A 16,243-nucleotide genomic window follows, 5' to 3' on the forward strand; every position below is an offset into this window, starting at 1 on the left:
GGACTTGTGGCACCGGACGACCAATCACGGTACACGGAATGCCGAAATATAAACAAGGTGCCAGGAGGAAGATGTTTACCTCGTGTGTTTATGTCTATCTGGTGCTTTTGTTTATAGTATGATTATATAAAAGTGTAAACAGTTTAATTAAAGTTGTGTTGAAAATTGAGTTGTTTACAAGGATATGATTAAGACTGTAATGTGTTTTGGATTATATTATTTTGTTGTGTTGTGGTTCAGGGCCAGCCGGGGGGGGGGTATGTGGGCGGGGCTTCATGATGCCAGGTGCCAGCAGTGCCAGTAAGCGGGCCACCCTCCACCACCCACAGTCCATCTTACGCCGCCCATCATAACCGCCCAACCGAGTAAAAATTCCAACTGGTAGTTAATATACAGCGTGGAAGTTATATTGTTGATGGTAAATTATGTTCTCTAGTTGGTGAGGCCGTGAGGGTCATCAGCGTGAAGATAATAATAATAATAAGGTATTTGTGGTGAGGCGGGTCCAGTGTTACTCGTGGACGGTGAACACAAAATGTCGGTGGTGGAAGAATAATGTTGTAATTTACGCCGTTTTAGACGATCCCAAGAACTTCACTGTTAAGTAGAATCTTCGTTTATGATTTGTATGTAATGTTAGAGTCTCCTCCGCCTGGAAGTACGTATTCAGGTCCAGGAAAACATCTGTACCAACAACTGCGTCTGTGGGCGGGTCTTTGCCTGTATCGTCAGGATGGTCGTCATCACATCGCCCTCAGGAGTGGAGACCAGCGTGTGTCTCTCCTGCTGACTGAGAGATATTAGTTACTACTGAAGAGATTTTTCCTTAGACATCTCGATCTCTTCCCCGAGAACCTTCCTCCCCCAGCAGGATGTCTCGCTCCTTCCTCATCAGAGACTTGTTGTGGGGTCACGACCGTCGAGGAGCGGCGTCGACCGACAACAGTAGTGTGGTGGGTCTTGACCTCACCACCCGCTCCCAGGTAAACCTCGACGCCCAGGTAAACACCCAGGTGAAGCCAGACACTCAGGTAACCTCAGTTCCTCCTATCCATCCTATCGCCGCCGCTAAGCCAGGTGTTAAGGCCAGGTCGGAGGCTCACACGGCCACAGACACGTATTGTCAGGTCAACCCGAGGACGTGTGAGGCTCGGGGGGGCTCATCAGAGGCGTGCAGGTGTGAGGCGTGTGTCCAGGCCGCGGGTAATGGTGATGACTACGACGCCACACCAGTGCCACAACACACCTGCCTCCACCACCTTAAGAGCCCTTCAGCTGGCCGAGCGACTGATGACGGCCTTCAAGAACACCCGCGGGAGTCCTCAAGACCCTGTACCTCCAGCCCACGAGTCGATGATGACTCCTGTACACACAAGTGCGGCGAGTGTGTCACCTGGAGGGCCGCTGACCCCTCCACTCCCCCAGCACCTTCTCCACCACCATCACCCTCACCGCCTCCTCCTTCGCCTCCGTCACTACGCATCCACCGGCAGACCCCATCGCCGTCCACCATGGGGTCAACACGTCCTTCTCTATTACCCGGATTTCCTCGTCCTTCTTATGGCGCAGCTAGGGAACTCCTAAGACCCGACAAGAGCCTCGGGTTCGGTGATATGAGGAGGTTCCTTCCACTACACGGCGGCGGCGGGCGGCACGTGTACGGCGGCGTGCCTCTCGTGCCGCCCCACCACCACCACTACTTATGGGCGGCACAGTACTCCTCCCTCCTCTCTTCCCTCCCCTTGCAAGGTACGTGATGCTCCACCACACCCAACCATCCATCACCAACCACTTTACTAACACAACACCCATAGACCAACACTCGTACACCCACGACTTGTATCTACACTTGCATACAAAGAGTAACATCCACACACACACTCATCACATCAGTCTTAAGACACACAACAATATCCTTATAATAATCTACATTCAATATAAAAAAAAAAAATCATGGTTTATTTTAGATGGTTTAATAGTGAGGTTTATTAAGGATGGTTTAGGTTTTAATATTTATAAAAAAATAAAAGATTTAATATGATGTAAATAATAGAAAAGCCGGATTAATTTTTGGTAATAGAATGTGTTTACCAAGATTAATTTACACCTGGATTAAAATCAAGATTAATTATTACCCGGATTAAAACCAATATTTTATACCTGGATTTAAACAAAAATTAATTTATATTCCGGATTAAAACCAAGATTAAGTTAAACGTGGATTAAAACCAAGATTAATTATTACTCGGATTAAAACCAATATTATTTTATATCTGAATTAAAACCAAGTAAACGTGGATTAAAACCAAGAGTAGGGTAGATGTGGATTAAAACCAAAATTTAATTATTACCCGGATTAAAACCAATATTTTATACGTGAATTAAAACCAAGATTAAACTAAACCCCGGGTTGATACTAAGATTAAGTTAAATCCCAGAGAAATATCAAGATTAATTTTAACCTGGATTAAAACTAATATTAATTTATACTGTAATGATAACAAGATTAATTTAAACCCCGATCAAAACCAAGATAGAGTTAAAAGCCGGATTAATACTCTCTGATAATCCCTGTCTTTGAGCACCAAACTAATGATATTAATAATACTTTAAGTAATTAGTATTATTTATTTTACCTGAAGAAACTCACCTGAATATTATGCTAATTAAACACCCTAGTTTATTTTACCTAAGAGAAGAATCACTAAATAGCGAAAAAATTCTAGAAAACATTAATAAGATAATTATTAATCACTCGACGAATTGCAAACCACAAATCTCTAAGGATTGTAAATGATTGAATTGATTTACACCTTTTACGTCCTTAAATCAAGTACAGTGAGACGTTTTATGTATCTGTAAATATACGTGTACGTTTGTAAACATTTGTAAATAACTAAACATTCATAAGCATCTATAAACACCTGTAAGCACCTGTAATCAACTGCAACAACAAGACACATCTGTAAACACCTGTAATTATCTATAAACAACTAGAAACACCTGTAAATAACTGTAAACACCTGTAAACAATTAGAAACACCCATAAATAACTATAAACACCTGTAAATAACTAGAAACCCCCCTGTAAATAACTGCAAACACATGTAAACATAAATATCTCAGCTGTACCAATCGACTAGGAAAAAAATATACAGTTTCCGTTTTCCCAAGTATAAGAAAGGAGTCAGTTCAGTTGTAAGTAATAGAGAGAGTTGACCAATCTATCCGATGCATCCAGCTGACGAGTCAACCCGAGAGGAAAGAGGGAAGGAGGAAAGGAGGAGGAAAGAGGAAGGAAAGAGGGAGGAAAGGAGGATGAAAGGAGGAGGAAAGAGGGAGGAAAGAGGAAGGAAAGAGGAAGGAAAGGAGGAGGAAAGGAGGAGGAAAGAGGGAGGAAAGAGGAAGGAAAGAGGGAGGAGGGAGGAAAGAGGAAGGAAAGGAGGAGGAAATTTGATGAGTATAAAATGAACACGAGGGAAAAATACTCTGGGTGGAAACTAGTTGTGGGTGACAGGAAAATAGTTATTGTAGAGCGGAAAATAGTTATTCCTTAAAAAGTCGATATTATCAAGGTTACTAGTATTTAGGTACTTAAATACAGTTACTTCACTACTTAAGAGCGCTGATACTACACTTTATAAGTACACAAGGTGAATGAATGTCTGTCTGCAGTATTGTAAGTGTAAAGTAACAATGGGAATATGAAATAGTAACTAAATACAGTTTAGGGGAAGGAATACGTGTATGTATGTATGTATGTATGTATGCATGTATGTATGCTATGGAATGGTGTGTGTGTGTGTGTGTGTATGAGTATGTATGTATGTATGTATGTAACGGAGTCTCGACAAAGAATTAAAAATTCCAAAATTTTTACCAAATTCATAAAAAAAATTCACACGAAAGAAGAAAGAAAAAAAAATCTGAGAAAAAATAATCTTGGTTTTTGTTATTTTAATTAAGCCACAAATTATATATTTATTATTGTTGTTATGTTGTGTGTGCGTTATATTGTAATTTATTATATGTAATGGAAATATATTATTTATATATACAGTACTTATATAGATATTATAGTAGGTACGTTTATCACTGAAAGGCGAAAGAGAGGTTTCAGGGATATAATTTATTTGGTACAATATTACATAAAATGTGCACCAGACAGCAAGGCAAATATGTTTACTACACACACCCCACACACACACACACATCCTACACACACACACACACACACCCTACACACACACACACACACACCTACACACACACCTACACACACACCCCACACACACACACACCTACACACACACACACACCCTCACACACACACACACACACACACCTACACACACACACACACACACACACACACACACACACACACACACACACACACACACACACACACACACACACCCTACACACACACACACACACACACACACACCCTACATACACACACACACACACACACACACACACACACACACACACCCTACACACACACACACACCCCACACACATACACTCCTGATAGCATCACGTCGTACTCTGAGTCAAATTGGTCTCCAGGCCGCGCTGCTTCACGATCCCGAACTTTAAACAAGTCTGCAGTGCGGAGGTGTAGTTCAGGCCCCACCAGTATCAAAGCCTCTTATCGTAACAACCAAGCTCGGGCGACTCACCCGGGAAAAAAATAAGATAAAAATTCTGTTTTGATAAGTTGGCCGTGTGAGACCAACAATTTACTGACGTCACTGATGACCTTCCGTGTGCGTCGATGATTGGTCGGGCCCGCAAGTCAAGCTTACTTTGTATTCTCGGCGGCAATCGAATTGGCCAGCTTTGACAAGACGTCACTGTCAGGCCTCGGCGTGTTACAACCGGATTGGATGCAGTAGAGGTCACTGTTGATCCCTTGGTACGAGGTGATTGGTTGTGGGGGTGGGAGGACGTAACAAATGACGTCACTGTTGATCCCTTGGTACGAGGTGATTGGTTGTGGGGGTGGGAGGACGTAACAAATGACGTCACTGTTGATCCCTTGGTACGAGGTGATTGGTTGTGGGAGGACGTAAATGACTCATGTTGATCCTTGGGGTTGGGGGTGGAGGACGTAACAAATGACGTCACTGTTGATCCTGTACGAGGTGATTGGTTGTGGGGGTGGGAGGACGTAACAAATGACGTCAGTATTGTGATATCCCAGTGATATAATTGGCTAGGATCAGGGACCACTGTATATGTAAGCCACAAGCGAGTTATACTTTTTACCACAATAGCGTTAAGGGACTCGATCCAAACCCCTTGAGACCTTGATATTCTGCTCAGCCTAGAAACATCAACCCTACAACCCCCTCCTTACCACCCCATCAACCACACCCCCCACCTACCCCCACTTACCCCCACAATCATCATTTTCCCTCCACTACAACTCTACCCCCCTCCCCACACATGCACTACCAACCTACCATAACCTCACCTCCCCAACCCTCAACCTCACCTCCCAACCCCCAACCCCCACCTCACCTCCCCCAGCCCCACCTCCTCCCCAGCCCCCAGCCTCCTCCCCAGCCCCCAGCCTCACCTCTTCCCGGCCCCCCCTCCTTTTAGCTAGTTCAGTTTAGTGTAATAAGGGACGGGTGGAGAGTGTGTGAGGGGTGTGTGTGGCCCGGGTGAGAGTATAGTGCCAGTAGAGGGCCACAACACAGCAGGTAGAGCCAACAGAGTGACACGATCAACAGGTAACAGAAGGTAATTTAAAACCCTCTTGGTCGGGGAAGTAATTAACAGGACAGGTGGGCGAGTGACGTTAAGGTTATCTGAAGCTATTTGTAAACATCGTCGCTTGCTGCTGTCTCTGAACACCTTCAGGAGAGAGAGAGAGAGAGAGAGCCTTCAAAAGAAATAATCCATTATAAATAAACAAAATGCCACACAAAACACAAAAATGTTCCACACACAAATTAATATTAAAACTCATATTTTCTACTCATTTATAAAAATTTCAATCCTGAATTTTAACGAGGCTACCCCCACCCCCAAAAAAAATCTTTAATCATATTTTCTCTTTTTAGTGTATAAATTAATGTATACAGTTTACAAAACCTACCCAAAATACCACTGTATATAATCTGTAAGTATATTTAGAATTAGACTTTAAATACAAAATACAAAATAAAGTTTGTATTTTTTGTCCCGGGTAAAACATAAATTGAATTACATGGACTACAGACTCACATGAATTCTGAAATATTCTGAAATAGTTATGTTAATACCCGGGAATATTGTCAGTTATGAGGGATATTTTGTTATTTATGTTGATAACTTGTTCACTGTGGCGAGGGGTATTGTTATTGTTGTTATTATTATTGTTGTTATTGTTGTTATTATTATTGTTGTTGTTGCTGGAGGTGTTATTATTATTATTATTACTATTCATTATTTACTGCTTATTTAATCACAGTTATTATTCAGTCGTGATTATCTTACGTACACACGTACACACACACACACACACAGGACACACTAGATATCAAGTTCCGTTCAATATTACTTTTAATAAAAAACAAATTAAATAATAATCACAAAGTCCTTTACATGAACGCATAATTTATATTTCCCATATACACAAATTTATAAATCCGGTATTTTACGCATTAGTGGTTAGTCTTTATACGCATTAAGGATTTAGTATATGACGCAGAACGCAATTTTGTTTAAGCTGGTGGACGCGCGTTGTGTTTATCTACACGAGCCTGACCAACACCATAACAGAGACGATGATCAAGATATTTTTTATATCCGTGTAAGATTAATTTATTTTTGTTGGTGTTATCTTCATCACACCAACATGTCACCAACACCACTATTATCTCACCAACACCAACTTATCACCCATCTTTACCAACATCCCTCTCCCCACCCCCCCAGCCACCCCTCATCACAACACCCCTCTCCTCCACCACCAACACCCTCTCCCCCACCACCACTGCTTACCCCTCTCTCCCCACCCCCCCAAACACCCTCTCCCCCAACACCCCTCTCCCCCACCCCCAACATCACAAACACCATCACCAACGCTACAACATAATATAATTTCCGGCTCAATTTCCTTCTTTAGTGATCTGTCGCTCGAATCCACACAATTTCCGTTCTAATCTGGGCCGATGTTCACTCTAGTTGCCACATCTTCAGCTACGACTAAACCGCCCGTCATCCCACTGAATTTTGACTCGTGTTATGGTACCTGATGCTGGTGAAATTATCTCTCTGCTTATGATTGGTTTAGAGAGTACTGTTCGTATCCTGATTGGGTGTGGTGGTTGTGTAATGAGAGAGAGAGAGAGAGAGAGAGAGAGAGAGAGAGAGAGAGAGAGAGAGAGAGAGAGAGAGAGAGTAATGAAAAGTCTATCCACCGGAAAGACAAGAAATGAAGGCTAGAGTAAGAGACAGACAGACAGACAGACAGACAGACAGACAGACAGACAATATTTACAGATCAGACAGACTTATACTAAATCCTGTAAATGATTCTGTAACTATATTTGAAAGAGGAAAGAGAGGAGAAGACGACGGAGGAGGAGGAGTACGAGGAGGAGTACGAAGAGAGGGAGGGAGAGGAGGGAGGAGGGGGAGAAAGGGGAGGAGGGAGAAAAGGGGGAGGAGGGTGTTATGATTTTATTAGAGAAAAACAATTAAGTCCATTCAATTGTCTAAGTACAAATTGCTAAAACAAATGGTAGTGTTTGGATAAAGTTATTACACAGGGGAGAGGGGTAGAGAGGGGAAGGGGTAGAGAGGGAAGAGGGGTAGAGAGGGGGTAGAGAGAGGAAGGGGTAGAGAGAGGGAAGGGGTAGAAGGAAGGGGGTAGAGAGGGGGAAGGGGGTAGAGAGGAGAGGGGGGTAGAGAGAGGGAAGGGGGTAGAGAGGAAGGGGGTAGAGGAAGGGGGTAGAGAGAGGGAAAGGGGTGAGAGAGGGAAGGGGGTAGAGAGGAGAGAGGGGTAGAGAGGGGAAGGGGGTAGAGAGGGGAAGGGGGTAGAGAGAGGGAAGGGGAGAGAGAGGGAAGGGGGTAGAGAGGGGAAGGGGTAGAGAGGGGAAGGGGGTAGAGGGAAGGGGGTAGAGGGAAGGGGTAGAGAGGGAAGGGGGTAGAGAGGGGAACGGGGTAGAGAGAGGGGGAAGGGGGTAGAGAGGGAAGGGGGTAGAGAGAGGGGGTGGAGAGAGGGGGGAAGGGGTGGGGAGGGAAGGGGTAGAGAGGGAAGGGGTAGAGAGAGGGGAAGGGGAGTGAGAGGGGAAGGGGGTAGAGAGGGGAAGGGGGTAGAGGGAGAGGGAAGGGGGTAGAGAGGTGCAGGGGTAGAGAGGGGAAGGAGGAGAGAGGGAGGGAGTAGGGAGGAGGAGGGCAGGGTTGAGGGAGGTGGGGAGGGTGACAAGGGCAGGCGGCTGGGTGTGTGGCATCCTCTCAGAATCAACTAACACGACGCGGGAATGTCAACAAGTACTGCTCTTCCCCTCCCTCTCTCCTCCCTCCCTTCCTCTCCTTCCTCCCCCTCCCTTCCTCTCCCCTCCCTCTCTCCTCTCCCCCCTCCCTCCCCTCCCATCACTCCCCTTTATCCTCCTCCCACGCAACATTTTTTTATTCACCCTCCCACTCACTCTGCCTCACTCTACCCTCACCCTCCCACGCAACTTTCCCCCTCCTCCTCCTCCCACACACTCTCCCTCTTGAGTGGGTAGAGTGAGGTGGGGGGGAGAGGTGGAGAATGAAAATGTAAATACTCGTGTTCAGCTCCAGAGTTCGGGGGTTTAATAGAATTCAACCCTCCCAAATATCACTCATTTCGAAGCCTAGTTCTCTTGCCTACCACCACCACCACCATGATGCGAGGGTTTCGGTACTGCTAATTCATTCCCAGTCATTGGTAGTGGGGCAGAGAGTAATCAGCCGTGTAACTCGACCGTAAATGTGTGTTTCAGCGGATGTAACACGACAGCTTAAGCTAGAGCATCTGGTCATGAACCAATTACAGAAAACGGAACTGAAAAGGATGAAATTATGGGGGTAACAAAACTAATTTCCACTGAACTCCACCACATATACTACTATTTAAATTTTTTTCCATTAACTTGGTAATTTAATAACTAGCTTGAATTGGGTTATGTGTATGGATTATCCGGGTAAGTTTGTAACGGAATAATATATAACTAAAGTATAACGAAATGATAAAATACAACGAAATGTAACGAATCGTCCCAGAAAATAAAAATAGCCGCTCTAGCTTACAATGTAATATACCCAGAGTTACTCCTACCCAATAATATAACGTAATATAGCAAAGTATTATGAACTACACCATTAATAACCCTACTTATATATTCAATTTCATATACGTCACATTATCCAACTTCCACCCAGTATATCGAGCAAAGCAATTTTACTTATCATTTATTCTCACTTAAAAACACGCCACTGTATTTCCTCTGCCAATTCAGATAGGTATTTCCGTCCTAGTAAATTGGGTAAGGGGCTTAACCCACTCAAATGCGCACAGCCACAGTGAGAATGATATTTACGGTCCCGAGTTAGCAGGTGTGTGTGTGTGTGTGTGTGTGTGTGTGTGTGTATGTGTGTGTGTCTGTGTGTGTGTATTTCATGGGATAATTTCAATATATTACAATAATAACTAAAGAAAAAACACGTGATAAAAAAAAACAAAAAACAAACAGAAAAACAAACACTCGTAAACAAACAAAACAACGTAAATAGAGAAAAAAAAAGCAAGTAGAAACAACACATTTAAACAAATTCAGGTATAACAGAAAAAACGGTAAAAAAAACATGAAAAAAAACAGGAAAAACAGAAAAAACAACACACTCGCGTTGCCTTACAGAAATGGACTCAAACCTGCCATTCAGACGGACATGAAAAGATCGATATTTCCTCTTCTATTTACAACCTGGGGTCAAGAGAGTGCTAAACCGCGACACCTGATACCTTGTCCAATTACCGACCTTTTGGAGTTGTGCCTTTAGGTTCTCGCCCTCTCTACCTCTCGTGGGGGGGGGGGGAAGGGTATACATATTTTGATACACATACATACACGCACGTACATACTTACACAGAGATAGACTGAGAGTTTATACACACACAAAGATACATACACATCACAGATACCCACAGAAAGACAGACAGGCATGTACACTCACTAACACACACACGCGCACACATGATACATTCTGAATACATGATGATAAATACGACTACAACTCTTAATTACAGGTAGACACACCTTGGGATATACAGGTAAACATGCACTAGGGGTTTTAATGAGCCAACCCCAAGGTGTTTACCAACTCCCTTTGTGGGATTTGGGGAGTGTTTTGTATGTAGGATTTGGGATTTTTCTGTAATCCTTCTCCCTCTCCCCTCCCCCCTCTCTTTTTCTCTCTCCCCAGATTAACCTCCCCCTCCGCCTCTCTCTCTCTTTCTCTCTCTCTTCCCCCCCAGACCATCCCCTCCCTACCTCTCCCTCTCCCTCCCCTCCCTCCCTCTCTCTCCCTAGACTAACCTCCCTTCTTTCTCCCCAAAATAACCTCCCCCTTCTCTCTCCCCCAGATTACGAGGTTACAAGCCCCAGCACGCCAGCACGTAGTAACAGCCCCCCAGTCCCTGTTCCCGTGCCAGTGTACGTAAGGACCCGACCCTCTGCCGTGCCTGACACCTCTACCAAGAAGTGCCGCCGATCACGTACTGTTTTCACTGGTAAGGGCTGCCTGGCACTGTCCCTTGGCACTCTACTAACAGTGCCACGTGGGAATAAATTAATAATAACGTAAATAAGTGGATGAATAAGTAGATAGGCTAATTAATGAAGAGGAACAGATAAAATGATTGATAATTATACGTGGAGATATATGAATAAATGAGGGAATTAATACATAAGTTGATAAATGAATGATTGGATAGAGGGAAAGAGATTAAATATGTATATGAATAAAAATATACATAAATGAATAAATAGATGATAATAAAAAAGTGTAATAAATTAATGAAAGGTATAGATAAGAGAAACAGGTATATGAATAATTAATTAGATAAAATACATAGATACATTACGTAGATAAATAATTAAGTAGGTAAATATATTGATATATGAATTATTACATATATAAGTGATAGATATAGGAGTGATTACTTGGACATTTGAATACGGTAATTAGGTTGGGTGATTAGTAGATAATGAATTAGAAGAGTGATTAAGATTGTACGGTAGAATTATTTATTTATTTTGATTATATTTGGATTTGCTTTATTTTTCTCTTTCTTTTTCCCTTCCCTCTCTCATTCTCTTTCCTTTCCTCTCTCCCTTCTCCCTCACTATCTTCCTCTCTCTCCCTCTCCCCCCCCCCTATTTCAACCCTCCCATTGATAAAGATTCGACTCCTCAGAGCTTCAGTTGGTTGGTTTGGAGCGACGGTTCGAAGCCCAAAAGTACCTGAGCACACCGGATCGAGTCGACCTGGCTCGATCTCTGGGCCTGACGCAGCTACAGGTGAAGACGTGGTATCAGAACCGCCGGATGAAGTGGAAGAAACAGGTGAGAGAGAGAGAGAGAGAGAGAGAGAGAGAGAGAGAGAGAGAGTACCACCCCTTCGACAACAACAACAACTACACCCACAACGTAAACACAGACAGCCTGGGGTGTAGAAGTGTCGGGTCGGCTCTTAACACTCGGCTTAGAGAGGGACATCCTGTGCGTGTGTGTGTGTGTGTTTTTACGACGTCTTTTACCGAGTGCGTTTGTTCACCCACCGGCTGCCACCCCGTCAGGAGTAAGTGATGGTTCCCTTTACTGATGGTTTACTTTGGCAATTACTACACGAAGGTTGTCCATGTGGGGAGGGGTGGGTAAGGGGAGGGGTGGGTAAGTGTAAGGGGAGGGGTGGGTAAGTGTAAGGGGAGGTATACTGCAGGTAAGTGTAGGGGAGGGGTGCGTAGGTGTAGGGGAGGTATAGGTAGGTGTAGGGGAGGGGTGGGAACATCTCTTAAGACGTAGGGGATCAACAAGGCTCTCTTGTTGTCTGACGGGTCGACCAAACAGTTTCCACACCGACCAGAACCTATTATGTGGACTCAGAACGGGATTAGCTTATAACAACGGAGGGTGTTTGGTTAGGTTAGGTTTGGTGATTAGTATATGCTATAGCGGTGCGTGGAGTTAAGTTAGTTTAAAATTAATGTAGGTTAGGTTAGAAATACGTTTAGGTTAGGTTATGTTTTGGTTATGTTACGTTATGTCATGTTATACCACAAACCATGATCAGTCTAACTCCGGGGAATAGCGAATCACACTTTACAATCCCGCGAGCTAAAGAATCACTCCCACCAAGACACATTTAACTGTAGTAAATTCCTCTCTAACTTCTAACACATATTTACGGGCCACAGTAATGAAAAATAAACACCTCTCTAATTGGGTAAAAAAACATCGACACTGACCAATAAGCAACGAGGATCTCCGTGAATCATAACAAAACACAATAAACTCTATCAACTGGATGGAATCAGATCCTACATAAATCAGTATCTAAGAAGAGATTGAAATTGAATACAAGACCGCGGGAATAAGATTAGATCGTGTATCCAGTACTATCTTACGCCCCCGACAATGAAACAGTCTCTGAGGCGAGTATAAATGCCTGAAATTGGCCCACCAAAACAATGGAGCATCAAGTCTCGGTCTGTCATATTCAAAGGGGATTGGATCCGCTCTCTGGTTCAGCCGCTTTGTCTCGGAGGGAAATATGATCAGTGAGGGTTGATGCCGAGACGTCTTCCCTGATATTGGTGTTAGTGTGTGTGTGTGTTATTGGTGTTGATTATTCTAGTATTATTGGTGCTAGGTGTTAGGAGGAGAGAATTAATATAAGAGGTGAGGGCTAAGGGGAGAGAGTTGGTCTTAATCCCTTTTAAGTATCTTTAATACGCAAAATCCATCTCTCTCTCTCTCCTCCCTCCCTCTTTCTCTCACTCACTCCCTCTATGCCCTCATTAACCTTCACCTTTGACACAGTTCATAGTGCATTTGTGACCTCGAAATACCCCCCCCCCCCCCCACCCAAAACCTCCTTCCACTTTGTTTCCATTAACACGAATGAATGAAACATCAACTTAATAATGTAGCCAATCAGATTACCTGTTTCAAACCTAGTACTGATGACCCTGGCTTGTGATTGGCTGAATTTCCTTGTTTTTTTTTTAACAGTGACATTATGGATACAGCGGTAGAGACGGGAGAAGTTGATACGGTGTTTTGAGTTCTGTATATCATCTGTTTCGAGTCTCTGTTTGGACGGACGGATACAGACACAAAACGAACGTACGCAGATATAAAATGGACGTACGCAGACACAAAACGGACGTACGCAGACACAAAACGGACGGACCCAGATATAAAACGACCAGACCAGACCAGACCTAATGAATCACCTGAAGACCAGACACCCAAATCTATTATACGTGATGATTAAACACCCTAACCTAACCTAACCTAATACAGCTTAACCTAACCTAAACTGAGGGAGTTATGGTGAGGATAGTGATGATGATGATAGTGAGAATGATGGTGTTGTGATAGTGAGGCAGATGTGATTTAGACGATAGTGAAGAATCGTGGATGACAAGGACGAGTTAACAGGTACACCTAAATTGAAAACAAATATATACGTAATATGCCGAGTCATCATGATGTAGCAAATTTCGTTTACGCCACCCTTCACCCTCCCCACCACCCCTTCCTCCACCCACACACACACACATACTGCTAAATACACGTTCGCCAGCTCACTCACTCCTGCACAGACAGACAGACACAGACACACATATGAGGCGGCTACCCTCTTACAAGCCGACTAATCATGACTGAACTTAGTGTAATAGTTTGTGAACATGACCCGGAACTATGTCCAACTGAAGGGTCCTAACTCAGGGTCACACACAAGTTATTCTCTCCTGCTGGTGGAAGCGTCGGAGTCAGTGGAGGGTACGACCGATATCCCTTCCTTCCTTCCTTCCCTCCTTCCCTCCCACTCCTTCCTTCCGTCTGATTGCCATTCCCTTCCTTCACAGCTCCTCCCTCCCTCCAACCGACATGTGTGTGTACAGTATGTATATATATGTATGTATTCAAGATTATAAATTCACTCTATTTTACATACTGATACATATACGGACACACACACACACACATACACACACACACACACACACACACACACACACACACACAGACACACACACACAGGTAACTAACATAATTATCACAATCACTCAGGTAATGTTGGAAGGCAGCAAGGAACCGCCCACCAAACCTAAAGGCAGACCAAAGAAGAACTCCGTCCCATCCTTCGCTGAGCTGCAGAGGATGAGAGAAGAGGAAGAGGAGAGGAAGAGGAGGACAACACAGGAGGAAACAACACAAACAATTACTCTCACGACCCCTGAGGAGGAAGGAGGGGAGGAGGAAGAAGAGGAAGATGAGGAGGAAGAGGAGGAAGGGGAAGAAGGAGGAGGAGGAGGAGGAGATGGGGATGATGATGAGGAAGAGGTTGATGTTGGGGTAGAGATGAGGTTGATGGGGACGGATATGGAGGTTCAGGATGGGGTGGAGTGTTATGGTGGGGAGGGGAACCTCTTTGATGGAGGGGAAGGTTATGTGGTTAGAGGTTTAGGTGGGGATGGGCAGTGAGGGGAGGAGCAGGGGGAGGAAGGGGCACTGAGGGGAGGTGCAGTGAGGGGAGGTGGAACGGGGTGGGGCAGTGAGAGTAGGAGGAACGGGGAGGGGCAGTGAGAGAAGGTGGAGCGAGGAGGGGCAATGAGAGAAGGTGGAACGGGGAGGGGCAGTGAGAGAAGGTGGAGCGAGGAGGGGCAGTGAGAGAAGGTGGAACGGGGAGGGGCAATGAGAGAAGGTGGAACGGGGAGGGGCAGTGAGAGAAGGTGGAGCGAGGAGGGGCAGTGAGAGAAGGTGGAACGGGGAGGGATAGAACCAAGTTTAATCTTGCCCCACAATGAGTTACTACACATCTAATATTTTCCTCCTTACTGATACTAAACAAATGTATCCACAGAGATGAGTCACTATCTATCTACCTAGGGGGGGGTCAGGTTAGGTCAGGTCAGGTTAGGATTGTTGTTGATTTATTACCATTTATTACCATCTCTTCAGTTAACACAAAGATAATATTCTCTCTCTATATAATAAATAATGTATTTTCTTAGGGTAATTTCCTTTTAGCTCTTTAAGAGGTTGTGGGTCCAATTGGCCCCCATTTCTAATAGGTCCTGACCCAGCCATACTATTAGGGCTAGGTCCACACTCCTAATGGGTTTAAGTCCTAGTGATCTCCCAAGGTATTTCACCCTTGATTGGTTAGGTTAGATTATAATGGGTTAGGTTCGGTTAGGTTAAGTTAGGTTAGGTTAGGTTAGGTTAGGTTAGGTCTTGTTCGGTTAAATTCAGGTTAGGTGAGGTTAGGTTTTATGAAGTTAGGTTATGTTCGGTGATAGGTTAGGTTAGGTTTCTTCGGGTTAAATTTGATAAGGTTAAAGTAAGACTTATTAGCACGGGGACCCACTTGATTCACACCGTCAAGTATGTTAACACTGTGTTAGAATGACAGAAGCTAACTAATAAAACTATCTTGACAAATAATAAACTTGTTTTCTTTCACCCAGACAGTCATGTTAACATCTCCGGCTCTCAGTGTTTAACATTTATAAACATTGGTGGATTACAACAGATATTTCCAGGCATAAGTTTCATTACACTCCTGTTCGAAGCTGTTGCAAACCCTGAAATGCGACACTGCACTGGATAGCCAAGCGGTTCGGAGTCTCATTCCAACAGTTCAAAGCCTCAGAAGGTTTAATGGAGTTTTTCTCGTGGTGATCTGCATGACAGTCTGAAGGTTAGTGTAACTTGAGTAGAACTTAATCTTTAATACCAATAAATTATAAATAAAAGATGAAATTAAATTCTCAATAATATAATGTAAGATTGGGTATACTTGTATAACCTACATTTATAGAATTACTAATGGAATATTGATTCTGGTAAAATTTCATGTAATAGATGGAAAAGATAAAAGCAAAATGGTTGTTGATCTCAGGGTGAAGTCTTGTTGTTTACCAGCGAAGCGACGGAGGCGACGAAGAGACCTTGACAAGAAGCGCTCGTCATCTCGC

General features: G+C 43.9%; 1 protein-coding gene across 1 annotated transcript; it reads left to right on the plus strand.

The window, feature by feature from the left end:
- Positions 1–872: 872 nt before the first annotated feature.
- Positions 873–15,876, plus strand: LOC121875887 (homeobox protein Hox-B1-like). Its single transcript, XM_042380619.1, has 4 exons — positions 873–1,749; positions 10,616–10,762; positions 11,449–11,597; positions 15,799–15,876. Exons 1-4 carry the CDS (start codon positions 873–875, stop codon positions 15,874–15,876), a joined length of 1,251 nt encoding a protein of 416 aa, XP_042236553.1.
- The last annotated feature ends 367 nt before the right edge of the window (positions 15,877–16,243 follow it).

This window comes from Homarus americanus, unplaced genomic scaffold (assembly GCF_018991925.1).
Source record: "Homarus americanus isolate GMGI-L3 unplaced genomic scaffold, GMGI_Hamer_2.0 scaffold18884, whole genome shotgun sequence".
In the NCBI taxonomy this organism is placed as follows: Eukaryota; Metazoa; Arthropoda; class Malacostraca; order Decapoda; family Nephropidae; genus Homarus; species Homarus americanus.

Excerpts from the sequence above, each read along its gene's own strand:
- LOC121875887 (XM_042380619.1), top strand. The coding sequence starts at position 873 with ATGTCTCGCTCCTTCCTCATCAGAGACTTGTTGTGGGGTCACGACCGT. Across the intron at positions 1,750-10,615 it reads CTCTTCCCTCCCCTTGCAAG|ATTACGAGGTTACAAGCCCC; the intron begins GTACGTGATGCT and ends TCTCTCCCCCAG. Across the intron at positions 11,598-15,798 it reads GGATGAAGTGGAAGAAACAG|ATATTTCCAGGCATAAGTTT; the intron begins GTGAGAGAGAGA and ends GGATTACAACAG.